Source organism: Manis javanica, chromosome 5, assembly GCF_040802235.1.
Source record: "Manis javanica isolate MJ-LG chromosome 5, MJ_LKY, whole genome shotgun sequence".
Taxonomy (NCBI): Eukaryota; Metazoa; Chordata; class Mammalia; order Pholidota; family Manidae; genus Manis; species Manis javanica.
Genome location: NC_133160.1, coordinates 88,308,217 through 88,322,640, shown reverse-complemented (window position 1 = coordinate 88,322,640; position 14,424 = coordinate 88,308,217). Strand labels below are relative to the sequence as shown.

Below are 14,424 nucleotides of genomic sequence, written 5' to 3'. Positions count from 1 at the left end.
TGGTTGTAATTTTTAAGTGACATTAATAAAGTTAATTTTTATAAAAAGCTTTTATAATAGAAAATTTCAGATTCAAATTAAGTATGGACAGCTGCCACATTAACTTAAAAAGGAGAATATTTGGTCTAATGAACATATAAAACAATAAATTAAATACTTAGAGAAAAATCCATAAATAACAAAAAAGACAATTTTCTCTATATTTTAATTTTTGTATTAGTAAAAATATGCTCTCATGATTTAAATTTTAATCAAAACTTTGATGTAGTTTAAATATTTAAAATTTTAGTACTAGAATAAAAATAGTTGAAAATGAGGCATTGGGTCTGTGCTAAGTTGTAAAAGTATAGCAGAAAATACTTCTAGAACAGTACTGTCATATTCTCCCAGAGTTATCTGGGTGTTTCAACTTTTGTTATATATTTCGTGAAAGGTCCCAGTCTTAATAGGAATAGATACATAGTTTTGGTTGCCTTATAGTTGCCTCATTTTGCAAATTTAGGTATAAATTTAATATTCTGTGCTGTTTTAATACTTTGCTTGTACAGAAAATGGAAGAGAAACCCAATTAATGTTTACTCCCTGCATATGGCTTTTGCCAAAGAAGTCTGAATAGTTTCTAAGAGGCCATTCACTAAAGCTGTCTGAGAAGCTTTTATGTTACCCTTTCAACTTTAAAATGAGGAATCTTGAAATCAACTGACACTGCATTTTGCTTGTGATGGATTCTATATTGGCCTAGCAGATTTCATCAGCCAGAATTAAAAGTTGATTCTGTATTACTAAGGAAAAGAAAAATCCATATGGACAATAGTCTATTAATCTTTCATTCCTGCAGGCTGACTTTAATTCCTATAGTATTTTATACTAGTTGAAAAATTATGGTTTTTTTCCATTTGTGTTGTAAATTTATATCTGTAAATAAACACTACAGATAGTGTTTCATTTAAAAAGTACTAAACCAGACTGTCATTTGAAGAGTGTTGCAGAAGGAATACAAGTTTAACTTTGGTTCTTTTGCTTAACAAGTTATTTATTCAGATCGTCAGTAAAATCAGAACGTAAAATCTTTCTTAGTTGACCCTTATAAACTTGGTGTGTTTTATTCCTGTAATTGTTATTTCTTTTTCTGGTGATCTTTTTTTGACAGACATTGGGTGGTTGTTACTCTCTGGCTATCATGAATAGTGCTGCTGTGAACCCACATGTACAAGTGCTTGTGTGGACATGTTTTCAGTTCTCTTGGTTATATACCTGGGAGTAGAACTGCTGGGCTATATTGTTTGATCCATGTTTAACATTTTGAGGACATGCCAAATTGTTTTCCAAAGTGGCTGTAAGTAGTTTACATTCCCATCTGGTGATCTTTTTAACTGAATTGCTAAACTGATAGGGAGTTCTACTCCTCCTACTTAGAGACTTAGTCATTAGGTCCTTTCTGTCATTAGGTCCATTTAATTTACTATTATGCTTAGTTTATAAATACAACAGCAACTTCAGCCTGGTAGATTACTTTAAGCTTTCCTAGAATTTTTACAGATTTACTTTGTTCTTGAGATATGAAAACAGTAAAAGGGCATTCTACTTCATATTATTTTTATTAAATTAACTTTGGAATAAAAAGTCATACGAAAGTTCTGTAGTGAAATCACATATTTACTAAATCCTTGGTTCTATGTGCAGTCTCCACATATTTGCATCTTTCAATTTTCTCTTTTGTAAGATAATTCATTAAAGAAGTAGGCAGGTGATAGCAAATAAATTTTTTAATGAACTTCTAAATTTGTCAATTCCACTTTTATTTTGCTTGGATCATGGCATGTAAGTACTTTGGGCCCCAGTATGCCAATAATTAGAGCTCCATTTGGAGCTGTGAACAAGATGGCTAAAAATGCTACCGTCATCACATCCTTTGAATATGGTTCCAAGTGGGGTGCACTGATTCTTGCTGTTTCTAGAGCCAGAGGACCTAACACAGCCTGCATTCAGGGGGGAAAAAGATGAGGCATAAAGAAAAATGTTAAGCAAAGTTAACATATAATAAAAGTAAATGTCTCTGTGAAAATAAACAAACAAAACCTAGTACTAGACTATTAGAAAAGAGAGAAGACTTAAACTACTGAGGAATTTTCATGAATATCATTAATTCTATGTTCTTCCTAGCAAACATGTCTGAAGGGAGAGTGAAATCAGCATGCACACATTTTGAGGGTGATTTTTGTATTTTTGTCCTCAGCTTTCCCAGTTTAAGTATCTTTTTTTGATTGTTCACATTACTTTCAGAACCCCAGGAGTTCTAACTGAACTAGATACCTGGTACATTTACCATGTACCACTAGGTTCTTGAGGCAACAAGACAACACAAAACACATGGCTTCTTATGCTTCTCTAGGATATTGTCGCTCACCTTCTCTTTGTTCTTCCTAATTAGGAGACTGTGTGATACAGTAAAACTGAGAAGAGGTTTGGGATCTACAGACTGGGTGCTGAGAGATGGTGAAGTAACTTGCCTAAGGTCATAGGCAAGGAACATGGTATTCCATGCAGGCCGTCTGGCCCCATGGGCCTGCTTTTCCAACGACAACACAGAGACTTGATGCATGGAGGCCCTCAACCTTCTCTTTTGGGATAACAATACAGAAAAGAATCACAGGAAATCAAGACATTATGCTGCTAGGTTAAAAAGTAACAATGCCTTTTAGTAGGAGGATCTAATTGAATCAGAGGACAAAATTTTCCTTTCTTTCATTTACTCATTCATTCATCATTCATCATTCATTCTTGCAGGCATGCAATATTTGTTTATTGTGTACCTCCTACTTGCAGGCACTGTGTTAAGAACTAGGAGAAAAAAATGGAAAAAAATAGATACTGTTCCTGTCCTTCCTATATAGTCAAGTGGGAGGTTCAGTCATTCATCAAATAGTCATACAAATTAAATGTATAATTAAAAATCCTGTATGTGTATGCATTCATGTGTGGTGGAGTGGGTGGCAGAGGTAGGAAAGGTATATTTTAAAAAGAATCAATGTATCTCTATTTAAACCATAATATTTGTTTCTACACTATTCAGCAAAATATAAAACTTCCTATTTTCAGGTATTTTTCTCTTATATTATGGGAAAAGAGAAAATGTTTTCATGAGTTAGGAAGTATTGTCATTAAAAGTATACTTTTTGATTTCAGTAGAACTGAGATCGTAAAAGATTACATTAATTTTAATAGTAGTTATAATCAATCAACATTTTAGAATTGAGGCTAATATAATAGTCCACATTTTGTGGTTGGAGTAACACTTTTCATTTAGAATTTAAAAAATCATCAACATAAAAATTATTAGATGACTTAATATACTCTTACCTGGACTGTAGCTTTGGGTATCCATGATAAAGCAATAAACATTTTCTCCTTCAAATTAAAACCAGCAAAACACATCAATGTAAATGTAAAAGAAATTCGAACCAATAATGCCAAACTGATGGTAGCAACACAAATGCCTACAACAGATAAGAACAAACATAAATAACAAAATATTTGGGGGAAAGTGATTCCTTATGCTTAGATATATGATTTGTAAAACTGTTGAACACATTTTAAAGGGATTGCCTCTTTCTGTTTTTGTTTTCTTATGTAAAAATAATAATCATGAGGGGGCAGAGCCAAGATGGCAGCGTGAGTAGAGCAGCAGAAATCTCCATGCAAAACCATATATATTTTTGAAAATACAACAAATACAACTATTCCTAAAAGAGAGACCAGAAGACACAGGACAACAGCTAGACTACATCCACACCTGCGAGAACCCAGCGCCTTGCGAAGGGGGTAAGATACAAGCTGCGGCCCGATGGGACCCAAGCGCCCCTCACCCCAGCTCCCTAGCAGGAGGAGAGGAGTCAGAGTGGGGAGGGAGAGGGAGCCCAGGGCTGCTAAATAGCGAGCCCTAGCAATCCGCACCAGAGAACAGACACACAGTGCGTGCATGGGGTGCTGGAAACTAGGGAAACAGGACAGTAAGACCTGTGAGTGGGTCTCTGCAGCCGGTGCCCCTGGGACAAAAGAAAAGCAATTGTTTTTTGAAAGTCTTAAAGGGACAGGGACCCCACAGCTGGACAGAAGCGTCCTGGGACACTTAGCCCAGCAGCTGGGAATCCTGGGGAACTCTGGGCACCCTAACCCCCTGGGCAGCAGCACAGCTCGGAGGCCTCTCATGGTGATAAACAGCCTCCTGCCTGTTTCCCCTCCAACACAGCTCCGTCATATTGGAGCAGCAGACTGAGGCCTGCCACACCCACAGCAACCATGGATGGGCGGTCAAGAATCACAGGCCCCGTTTGCGTGCAGCTGCCTAGCACAAGCCACTAGAGGTCACTGTTCTCCCAGGAGAGGAAGGCCACAAACCAGCAAGAAGGGATGTTCTCCCAGCTGACACATGTACCAGCTCCATACAACTACCTCTATTGCCATGAAAAGGCAGAAGAATTTAATACAGACCAAAATTACAGAGTCAACCCCTGAGAAGAAGGTGGAACTAACCAATTTTCCTGAAAAAGTATCCAAAATAAAGGTCATAACCATGTTGATGGAGCTGCAGAGAAATATGCAAGAGCTAAGGGATGAATCTCTGGAGGGAGAATACAGAAATGAAACAATATTTGGAAGGATTTATAAGCAGAATGGATAAGATGCAAGAGGCCATTGATGGAATACAGAAAAGGAATGCATAGAAGCTGATGCAGAGAGAGATAAAAGGATCTCCAGGAATGAAACAATATTAAGAGAACTGTGTGACCAATCCAAAAGGAACAATATCCACATTATAGGGGTACCAGAAGAAGAAGAAGAGAGAAAAAAGGATAGAAAGTGTCTCTGAAGAAATAATTGCTGAAAACTTCCCCAAACTGGGGGAGAAAATAATCAGACTATGGAAGTACACAGAACTCCCAACAGAAGGGACCGAAGGAGGACAACACCAAGACATATAATAATTAAAATGGCAAAGATCAAGGACAAGGACAGAATATTAAAGGCAGCCAGAGAGAGAAAAAAGGTCACCTACAAAGGAAAACCCATCAGGCTATCATCAGACTTCCCAACAGAAACCTTACAGGCCAGAAGAGAATGGCATGATATATTTAATGCAGTGAAACAGAAGGGCCTTGAACCAAGGATACTGTATCCAGCACAATTATCATTTAAATATGAAGGAGGGATTAAACAATTCCCAGACAAGCAAAAGTTGAGGGAATTTGCCTCCCAAAAACCACCTCTACAGGGTATTTTAGAGGGACTGCTCTAGATGGGAGCACTCCTAAGACTAAATAGATGTCACCAGAGAAAATAAAATCACACCAAAGAAAGAGGACCAACCAAATACTAACTAAAGGCAAAAAATAAAATCAACTACCCATAAAAGCAGTCAAAGGAAACACAAAAGAGCACAGAATAAAACACCCAACATATAAAGAATGGAGGAGGAGGAATAAGAAGGGAGAGAAATAAAGAAACATCAGACTGTGTTTATAACAGCTCAATAAGTGACTTAAGTTAGACAGTAAGATTCTAAAGAAGCTAACCTTGAACCTTTGGTAATCACGAATCTAAAGCCTGCAATAGCAATAAGTACATATCTCTCAATAGTCACCCTAAATGTAAATGGACTGAATGCACCAATCAAAAGACACAGAGTAATAGAATGGATAAAAAAGCAAGACCCATCTATATGCTGCTTACAAGAGACCCACCTCAAACTTAAAGACATGCACAGACTAAAAGTCAAGGGTTGGAAAAAGACATTTCATGCAAACAACAGGGAGAAAAAGGCAGGTGTTACAGTACTCGTATCAGACAAAATAGACTTCAAAACAAAGAAAGTAACAGAGATAAAGAAGGACATTATATAATGATAAAGGGGTCAATCCAACAGGAGGATATAACCATTATAAATATATATACACCCAACACAGGAGCACAAACATATGTGAAACAAATACTAACAGAATAAAAGGAGGATATAGAATGCAATGTATTCATTTTAGGAGACTTCAACATGCCACTCACTTCCAAAGGATGGATACACCGGACAGAAAATAAGTAAGGACACAGAGGCACTGAACAACACACTAGAACAGATGGACCTAATAGACATCTATAGAACTCTACATCCAAAAGCAACAAGATACACATCATTCTTCTCAAGTGCACATGGAACATTCTCCAGAATAGACCACATACTAGGCCACAAAAAGTGCCTCAGTAAATTCCAAAAGATTGAAATTCTACCAACCGACTTTTCAGATCACAAAGGTATAAAACTAGAAATAAATTGTACAAAGAAAACAAAAAGGCTCACAAACACATGGAGGCTTAACAACATGCTCCTAAATAATCAATGGATCAACGACCAAATTAAAATAGAGATCAAGGAATATATGGAAACAAATAACAACAAAAACATAAAGCCCCAACTTCTGTGAGCTGCAGCAAAAGCATTCTTAAGAGGAAAGTATGTAGCAATCTAGGCATACTTAAAGAAGGAAGAACAATCCCAAATGAATAGTCTAATGTAACAATTATCAAAATTGGAAAAAGAAGAACAAATGAGGCCTAAGGTCAGCAGGAGGAGGGAAATAATAAAGATCAGAGAAGAAATAAACAAAATTGAGAAGAATAAAACAATAGAAAAAATCAATGAAACCAAGAGCTGGTTCTTTGAGAAAATAAACAAAACAGATAAGCCTCTAGTCAGACTTTTTAAGAGAAAAAGAGAATCAACACACATCAACAGAATCAGAAACAAGAAAGCAAAAATCACGATGGACTCCACAGAAATACAAAGAATTATTAGAGAATACTATGAAAACCTATATGCTACCAAGATGGAAAACCTAGAAGAAATGGACAATTTCCTAGAAGAATACAACCTTCCAAGACTGACCAAGGAAGAAACAAAAAATTTAAACAAATCAATTATGAGTAAAGAAATTGAAACAGTAATCAGAAAACTACCCAAAAACAAAACCCCTGGGCCAGATGGATTTACCTTGGAATTTTATCAGACATACAGAGAAGACATAATAACCATTCTCCTTAAAGTTTTCCAAAAAATAGAAGAGGAGGGAATACTCCCAAACTCATGCTATGAAGCCAACATCACCCTAATACCAAAACCAGGCAAAGACCCTGCCAAAAAAATTACAGACTAATATCCCTGATGAACAGAGATGCAAAAATACTCAACAAAATATTAGCAAACTGAATTCAAAAATATATCAAAAGGATCATACACCACGACCAAGTGGGATTCATCCCAGGGATGCAAGGATGGTACAACATTCAAAAATCCATTAACATCATCAACCACATCAACAAAAAGAAGGACAAAAACCACATGATCATCTCCATAGATGCTGAAAAAGCATTCGACAAAATTCAACATCCATTCATGATAAAAACTCTCAGCAAAATGGGTATAGAGGGCAAGTACCTCAACATAATAAAGGCCATATATGATAAACCCACAGCTAACATCATACTGAACAGTGAGAAGCTGAAAGCTTTTCCTCTGAGATTGGAACAAGACAGGGATGCCCACTCTCCCCACTGTTATTTAACATAGTATTGGAGGTCCTAACCACGACAATTATCCAAAACAAAGAAATACAAGGAATCCAGATTGGTAAAGAAGAAATTAACCTGTCTCTGTTTGTAGATGACATGATATTTTACATAAAAAACCCTAAAGACTCCACTCCAAAACTACTAGAACTGATGTTGGAATACAGGAAAGTTGCAGGATACAAAATTAACACAGAGAAATATGTGGCTTTCCTATACACTACCAATGAACTAACAGAAAGAGAAATCAGGAAAACAATTCCATTCACAATTGCATCAGAAAGAATAAAATACCTAGGAATAAACCTAACCAAAGAAGTTAAAGACCTATACCCTGAAAACTATAAGACACTCTTAAGAGAAATTAAAGAGGTACTAACAAATGGAAATTCATCCCATGCTCCTGGCTAGGAAGAATTAATATTGTCAAAATGGCCATCCTGCCCAAAACAATATACAAATTTGATGCAATCCCTATCAAACTACCAACAGCATTCTTCAATGAACTGGAACAAATAGTTCAAAAATTCATATGGAATCATCAAGGACCCCGAATAGCCAACACAATCCCGAGAAGGAAGAAAAAAGTGAGGGGATCTCGCTCCCCAACTTCAAGCTCTACTACAAAGCCACAGTAATGAAGATAATTTGGTACTGGCACAAGAACAGAGCCACAGACCAGTGGAACAGAATAGAGACTCCAGACATTAACCCAAACATATATGGTGAATTAATATATGATAAAGGAGCCATGGACATACAGTGGGGAAATGACAGTGTCTTCAATAGGTGGTGCTGGCAAAACTGGGCAGCTACATGTAAGAGAATGAAACTGGATCACTGTCTAACCCCATACACAAAAGTAAATTCGAAATGGATCAAAGACCTGAATATAAGTCATGAAACCATAAAACTCTTAGAAAAAAACATAGGCAAAAATCTCTTAGACATAAAGATGAGTGACCTCTTCTTGAACATATCTCCCCAGGCAAGGAAAACAAAAGCAAAAATGAACAAGTGGAACTCTATCAAGCTGACAAGCTTCTGTACAGCAAAGGACACCACTAATAGAACAAAAAGGTACCCTACAATATGGGAGAATATTTTCGTAAATGACAGATCTGATAAAGGCTTGATATCCAAAATATATAAAGAACTCATGCACCTCAACAAACAAAAAGCAAATAATCCAATTAAAAATGGGCAGAGGAGCTGAGCAGACAGTTCTCTGAAGAAGAAATTCAGATGGCCAACAGACACATGAAAAGATGCTCCTCATCGCTAGTTATCAGAGAAATGCAAATTAAATCTACAATGAGATATCACCTCACACCAGTAAGGATGGCTACCATCCAAAAGACAAACAACAAGAAATGTTGGCAAGGTTGGGAGAAAGGGGAACCCTTCTACACTGCTGGTGAGAATGTAAATTAGTTTGACCACTGTGGAAAGCAGTATGGAGGTTACTCAAAATGCTCAAAATAGAAATACCATTTGACCCAGGAATTCCACTCCTAGGAATTTACTCTAAGAATGCAGCAGCCCAGTTTGAAGAAGACAGATGCACCCATATGTTTATCACAGCACTTTTTACAATAGGCAAGAAATGGAAGCAACCTAAATGTCCATCAGTAGATGAATGGATAAAGAAGATGTGGTACATATACACAATGGAATACTATTCAGCCATAAGAAGAAAACAAATCCTACCATTCATAACAACATGGATAGAGCTAGAGGGTATTATGCTCAGTGAAATAAGCCAAGTGGAGAAAGACAAATACCAAATGATTTCACTCATATGTGGAGTATAAGAACAATGAAAAACTGAAGGATCAAAACAGCAGCAGAATCATAGAACCCAAGAATGGACTAACAGTTACCAAAGGGAAAGGGACTGGGGAGGATGGGTGAGAAGGGACGGATAAGGGTGGGGAAGAAGAAAGGGTGTATTATGGTTAGCATGTATAATATGGGGGGGATGTGGAGGGTTGTGCAACACAGAGAAGACAAGTAGTGATTCTACAGCATCTTACTATGCTGATGGACAGTGACTGTAATGGGATTTGTGGGGGGGACTTGGTCAAGGGGGTCCCTAGTAAACATAATGTTCTTTATATAATTGTAGATTAATTAAAACAACAACAACAAAAACCTATTACAAAACAATAATAATAATAATAATAATCATGAAAAATACAAATATGATTGAGGCTTCTATGTAAAGTGCAAGGGATTATCTGATGGTGGAGGTACCATGAAATATAGTTTACATTTACTTAATTCTGAGCTAATAGCCTGTGAACTTCTCCTATAAATGAAAGTATTCAAAGATGCCAGTGGTATCTAATATTTCCCTCAGAAAAAAATTCCAATCTCCTTTTCTTGAGATCACTCAGGGAAGATAGTCAGGGCTGTCCTTGGTAACAGGGAATACATAGGGTACAGGAAGACCAAGGTGTATGCAGCAAAAATGAGCTGAAGAAGGTCTTTGCAGTATTCAAAGACATATTGTAAATAAAAGTTATTCAGAGTTTTTGTCACTTGTTCAACTCTTGTATTTATTGTGCCTCTCACCATTCTTACCAATAACATTTGATTTAAGAGCTGCAACAGATACTTCCGATCCAACCAAACCAAAAAGAAGGGGTTGAAAAATATCCCATACAGCTTTAATAATGATTTGGACTCTGATCTGTAGGAAAGAGGACATTAAAAATTTTAAATTATAAACATTTTTAATTAATTAAAAAACATTTTTAAATTAATGAAAAAACATTTTAAATTACTGTGGCACATAAAAAATAGCATTTCAGAATTTTAAAGTGTCTCAACATTTAATAATGTTAAGATATTTTATTTGTATAAGAAATGTTAAAACAATAAAAATTTATTAAGTAGGTTAATTTTTTTTTTTGGTTAATTCTTTTATTCAAATACTGAGGTAGAATTTGATTAAAAGAAATCTACAAAGCTATAATATAAAAATATTATTTGGTAATTTTGTCATGAAGCAAGTTAAGCTCTTTGGAATTGCAGACATGTTCTGATGGTTCGGTAAGAGTTCTAGCTTTTGTTTGTAAGGGAACTGAACAGAGGTAGAACTACATCATGCCCAATGAGAAGATATTCAAGATCATGCAGACTTTTCAGCTCTCAAAAGGGAGTTGAGAAGATTTCCCTGGAACTCAGCCTCATAAAAGTGAATCCTGACATGTCTAAAGCTATTAGGGGAAAAAAAATTATGGTCATCTGTTAGGTCTGTTTCCAATGGACCCACATTAAAAGCTTGAAAGTTGTTTTTTCCTTAAAAACAAACCAAAAACAACTAATAGATTCTTAATTGGTTTCTTGCCTGGTTTCCCTTTCTGGCAGCAGATCTTTCCCAGGGCTACTTCCCCAGTTACATGGTTATAGCAAAGTCCCCTACGGACAAAACAGTACTCTGCCTCTTCTCCAGGAATTTGGATGAAGAAGATTTTATTCTCAGTCTGGGCTTATCTTTTTTTTACAGAAGATAGCTATAACTCGGATATCCTTTGCTTGGGGCATAAGCTATTTTCATAATTATTCCCTTTATGACTGGGTTTTCTGATTGCCATTTATAAAAGCAAAGTTTAAAAGTGGAAAAAAACAAATAAAACATAATATTACTCTTTCTTTTTTATAGCACATTATAATATTTGTTACTCTTAATCTTTAAAATTTATTCTTACTGCTTGATTTCCTTTACAATATAAAAAAACTAGTAGTTTTCATTTTATTTATCCAACTGTAATTTATTGTTACCTATTTAATTGCTTTTATAATTATAATTTTACTGGTACAAAAATGAACTATCCAATTCATATACATATATCTATATCTATCTATCTATCTATCTATCTATCTATCTATCTATCTATCTATCTATCTATCTATCTATATGTATATGTATAAATCTGTCTGTGACTACATCTATATAAACATACACATATGTATATTATATCCTTATCTTACAGAATTCACAAAAATAAATTCCGGATGGATTAACGAACCAAAAGCAAAAACAAAACAAATAAAAACTACCAAAGTATTAAATGATAATATAGAAGATACTTGAATGTTTATAATAATATAATCTTGAGTGAAGAAATCCTTCTTAAACAAGCTACAGAATCCAAAACAAAAAGGAAAAACTGACAAATTTGATTACAGGAAACTTTACTTCAGTACAAGACACATCATAAAGTTTAACATAAAGCAAAAATTATAAGCAATATATATACAGCAACAGTAACAAATAGAGAAACTCTATAAATTAGGAACAAAAAGGCAAATAAACCAATTTAAAAATGGACAAAGAATATGAATAGGTAGGTGAAAAAGAGTATATGAAAATAAACGTACTCCACCACTAATCAGAGAAATGTAAATAAAGAATAACAATGTTATATAGTTTCTTACCTATCAGATTGTATAACAAAACAAAATAAAACAAACCCAAGCTAATGATAATATCCAGGATTGTTGATGGGTTGGTGTATGAGGGACTCTCCTACACTGCTGGTAGTAAGTAGAGTAAGTTAAAATCTTTTGAGAGGATAATTGGGCAATATCCAACAAAATAGAAATGTACCACTTCTAAAATCAGCACTCACATTTCTAGGAATCTATTTCTAAAGAAGTACTTGTACATTTGCAAAAAGACACATGAACAGGACCGTTCATGGCAGGACTGTTTGTAGTAACAAAAAAGTGGAAATGATCTAAATGTTTGCAAATAGAGGACACATTAGAGGAAATTATTAATCCTAAGAAGGGGAATTTGATAGTTGGGAGTGGTAGGGGGAAAAGAAGTCTTTTACATTTTATTCTATATATGGACCTTCTGTTTTAATCTTTTATGAATATGTTTTCATGTATTAATTAAATAACTAAAATTTTAGTGAATAAAATAAATCAATAAAAGTTACATAATCATATTGTATAAAACTTGGGAAAAAGATTCATACACTTCCTAGAAGACACAAACTTTTGGAACACCTTCCAACTAGAATGAAGAGATTTCCTAAATGTTCATTATAGATGTAAAAAAAGCAGTTATTTATCTTTTTAAAGCAGTTATTTTATCAATATTTAATATATATATTCACCTTTTCTTTGGACCAATTCATTCCTGCAACAAAAGTCAACACTAGTATGCATAATTCTCCAGCTCCATGTAAACCGATCTGATGGCTGCCTAAGACGGCAGAGACACCCATACTCACAACAAGGAATGCTCTCTTTAATGGAAGTCTTGTCTAGAATTAGATATATATTTAGAAATTAATATACATTTAATATATAGTACAATATTTGCATCACCTATCATTTGTTATTGACCCTTTGATACCATGTCTCTAGATGTTATATTAAATAATGTCTAAAACTTTGCTCTCTGCCTCACCAAATATTTAAGCAGTCTTGGTACCAAATGACAAAATGTGCAATTATTCAGTTTTATATTTTGTCACATCTCTGACACTAATGTCAATAAAATGGTATAACAATTTAAGTGTAAGTGAATGAGAGAGGAAAGAGACCTATATAACATATAGTTTCATTTAACATATCCATTTTTAAAAGCAAATTTATGAATATCTCTTCAGCTAATACAATTGTTACAGGGAAATTACAGAAATACAAGAGTACTGATGCATCATTTAGGGCTAGAAAGGACTGAGTTTAATAGTGTTGCCTTAGTCAAAGGGAATGGGAGTGAATTTACGCCAAAAAATATCCAGTTACAGTAGAAATCAGTGCCCCTTAAAATGTTCAAGGGAAACGTTTGAGGGTAAAAAAGACCAGGAACAATTGTTAGTAGTCCACAGGGAATTCAGTGAATAAAGGGGTGAGGTGGAAAGGAAAGGATACTTTTATGATATTCCTAATTTGCCTAATCAGGCTGCAGAGACTTCAGTCATGGCTACTGACTGGTATCAATCACAACTAGACTTGATTTTAAGCAGAGAATAGGCACTGGAAGCTACTTTTAGGGAAAGAAAATAGAATATTAAATTTAATATTTCATGAGCCTTCCAAAAGCTCAAATTTTTGAAAGAAATGTCTATTTTATACTTCTAAAAAATAGATTAACTTTTTATTTACCTGATCTTCACTTGGGAAATATCGAACAAAAATTCCCAAAACAGCTCCTATCAGTATACCAACAAGTATGTCCCTACAAGAGGCTAGGACATTATTAAGTATACTACCTGTAAGGGCAAGGACACACAGTAAGGAAAACGTTTCATAGAGAAATATTTTCACATACCCAACACATCAGAAAATCAAATTTGGGTGGTTCATGTAGAAAGATACATATTTTATAGACTATACAAAAATGGGCCTTCATTATTCACAAACATGAAAACATATGCAGACCTATTTGGAAAATTAAATATGTACTCTTAAATGATTTAATATATGCACACAACTCAGAAATGTTCATTGAATAAACAGGCCAGAAAACAAAAGAAGTAAGTAGCCACAATATGCTCCCCTTACATACTCATCTAAAAAACCTGATAAGGTAGAAGAATAGACAAAGACTGACAAAGGAGCAGCTCCGGCACTCTCTGATGTACTATTATGACAAAGAAACAAATGACTTCAACACAAAAAGGAAAATTTCACAACAATAACATACAAAAGATTTATTCCAGGGTCAATACTCAATGGTTAATTGAGTTTCCAGTATATTTTATGCATCCATAAAGTCAGTTAAAAAAATGATACCAAGTCACAAAAAAAGTTGTTATGCTCTCTCTGTGTATTTAATTTAAC

At 34.8% G+C, this 14,424-nt stretch overlaps 1 protein-coding gene across 4 annotated transcripts in view; it reads right to left on the bottom strand.

Annotated features, from left to right (window-relative positions):
* Positions 1-301: 301 nt before the first annotated feature.
* The window catches only part of SLC9B1 (solute carrier family 9 member B1), a 94,596-nt gene continuing 80,473 nt past the window's right edge, over positions 302-14,424 (bottom strand). Inside the window, exons 7-11 of one of the 4 annotated variants that reach the window (XM_073237233.1) lie at positions 13,747-13,853; positions 12,750-12,899; positions 10,201-10,309; positions 3,361-3,497; positions 302-1,979 (exon numbers count right to left, since the gene is read on the bottom strand). In XM_073237233.1, the coding sequence (XP_073093334.1) occupies positions 1,767-1,979; positions 3,361-3,497; positions 10,201-10,309; positions 12,750-12,899; positions 13,747-13,853 (716 nt within the window). In that variant the 3' untranslated portion in view covers positions 302-1,766. The remainder of the gene's footprint in view (positions 1,980-3,360; positions 3,498-10,200; positions 10,310-12,749; positions 12,900-13,746; positions 13,854-14,424) is intronic. The other 3 variants (XM_073237232.1, XM_073237230.1, XM_073237231.1) reach the window with 3 other exon arrangements.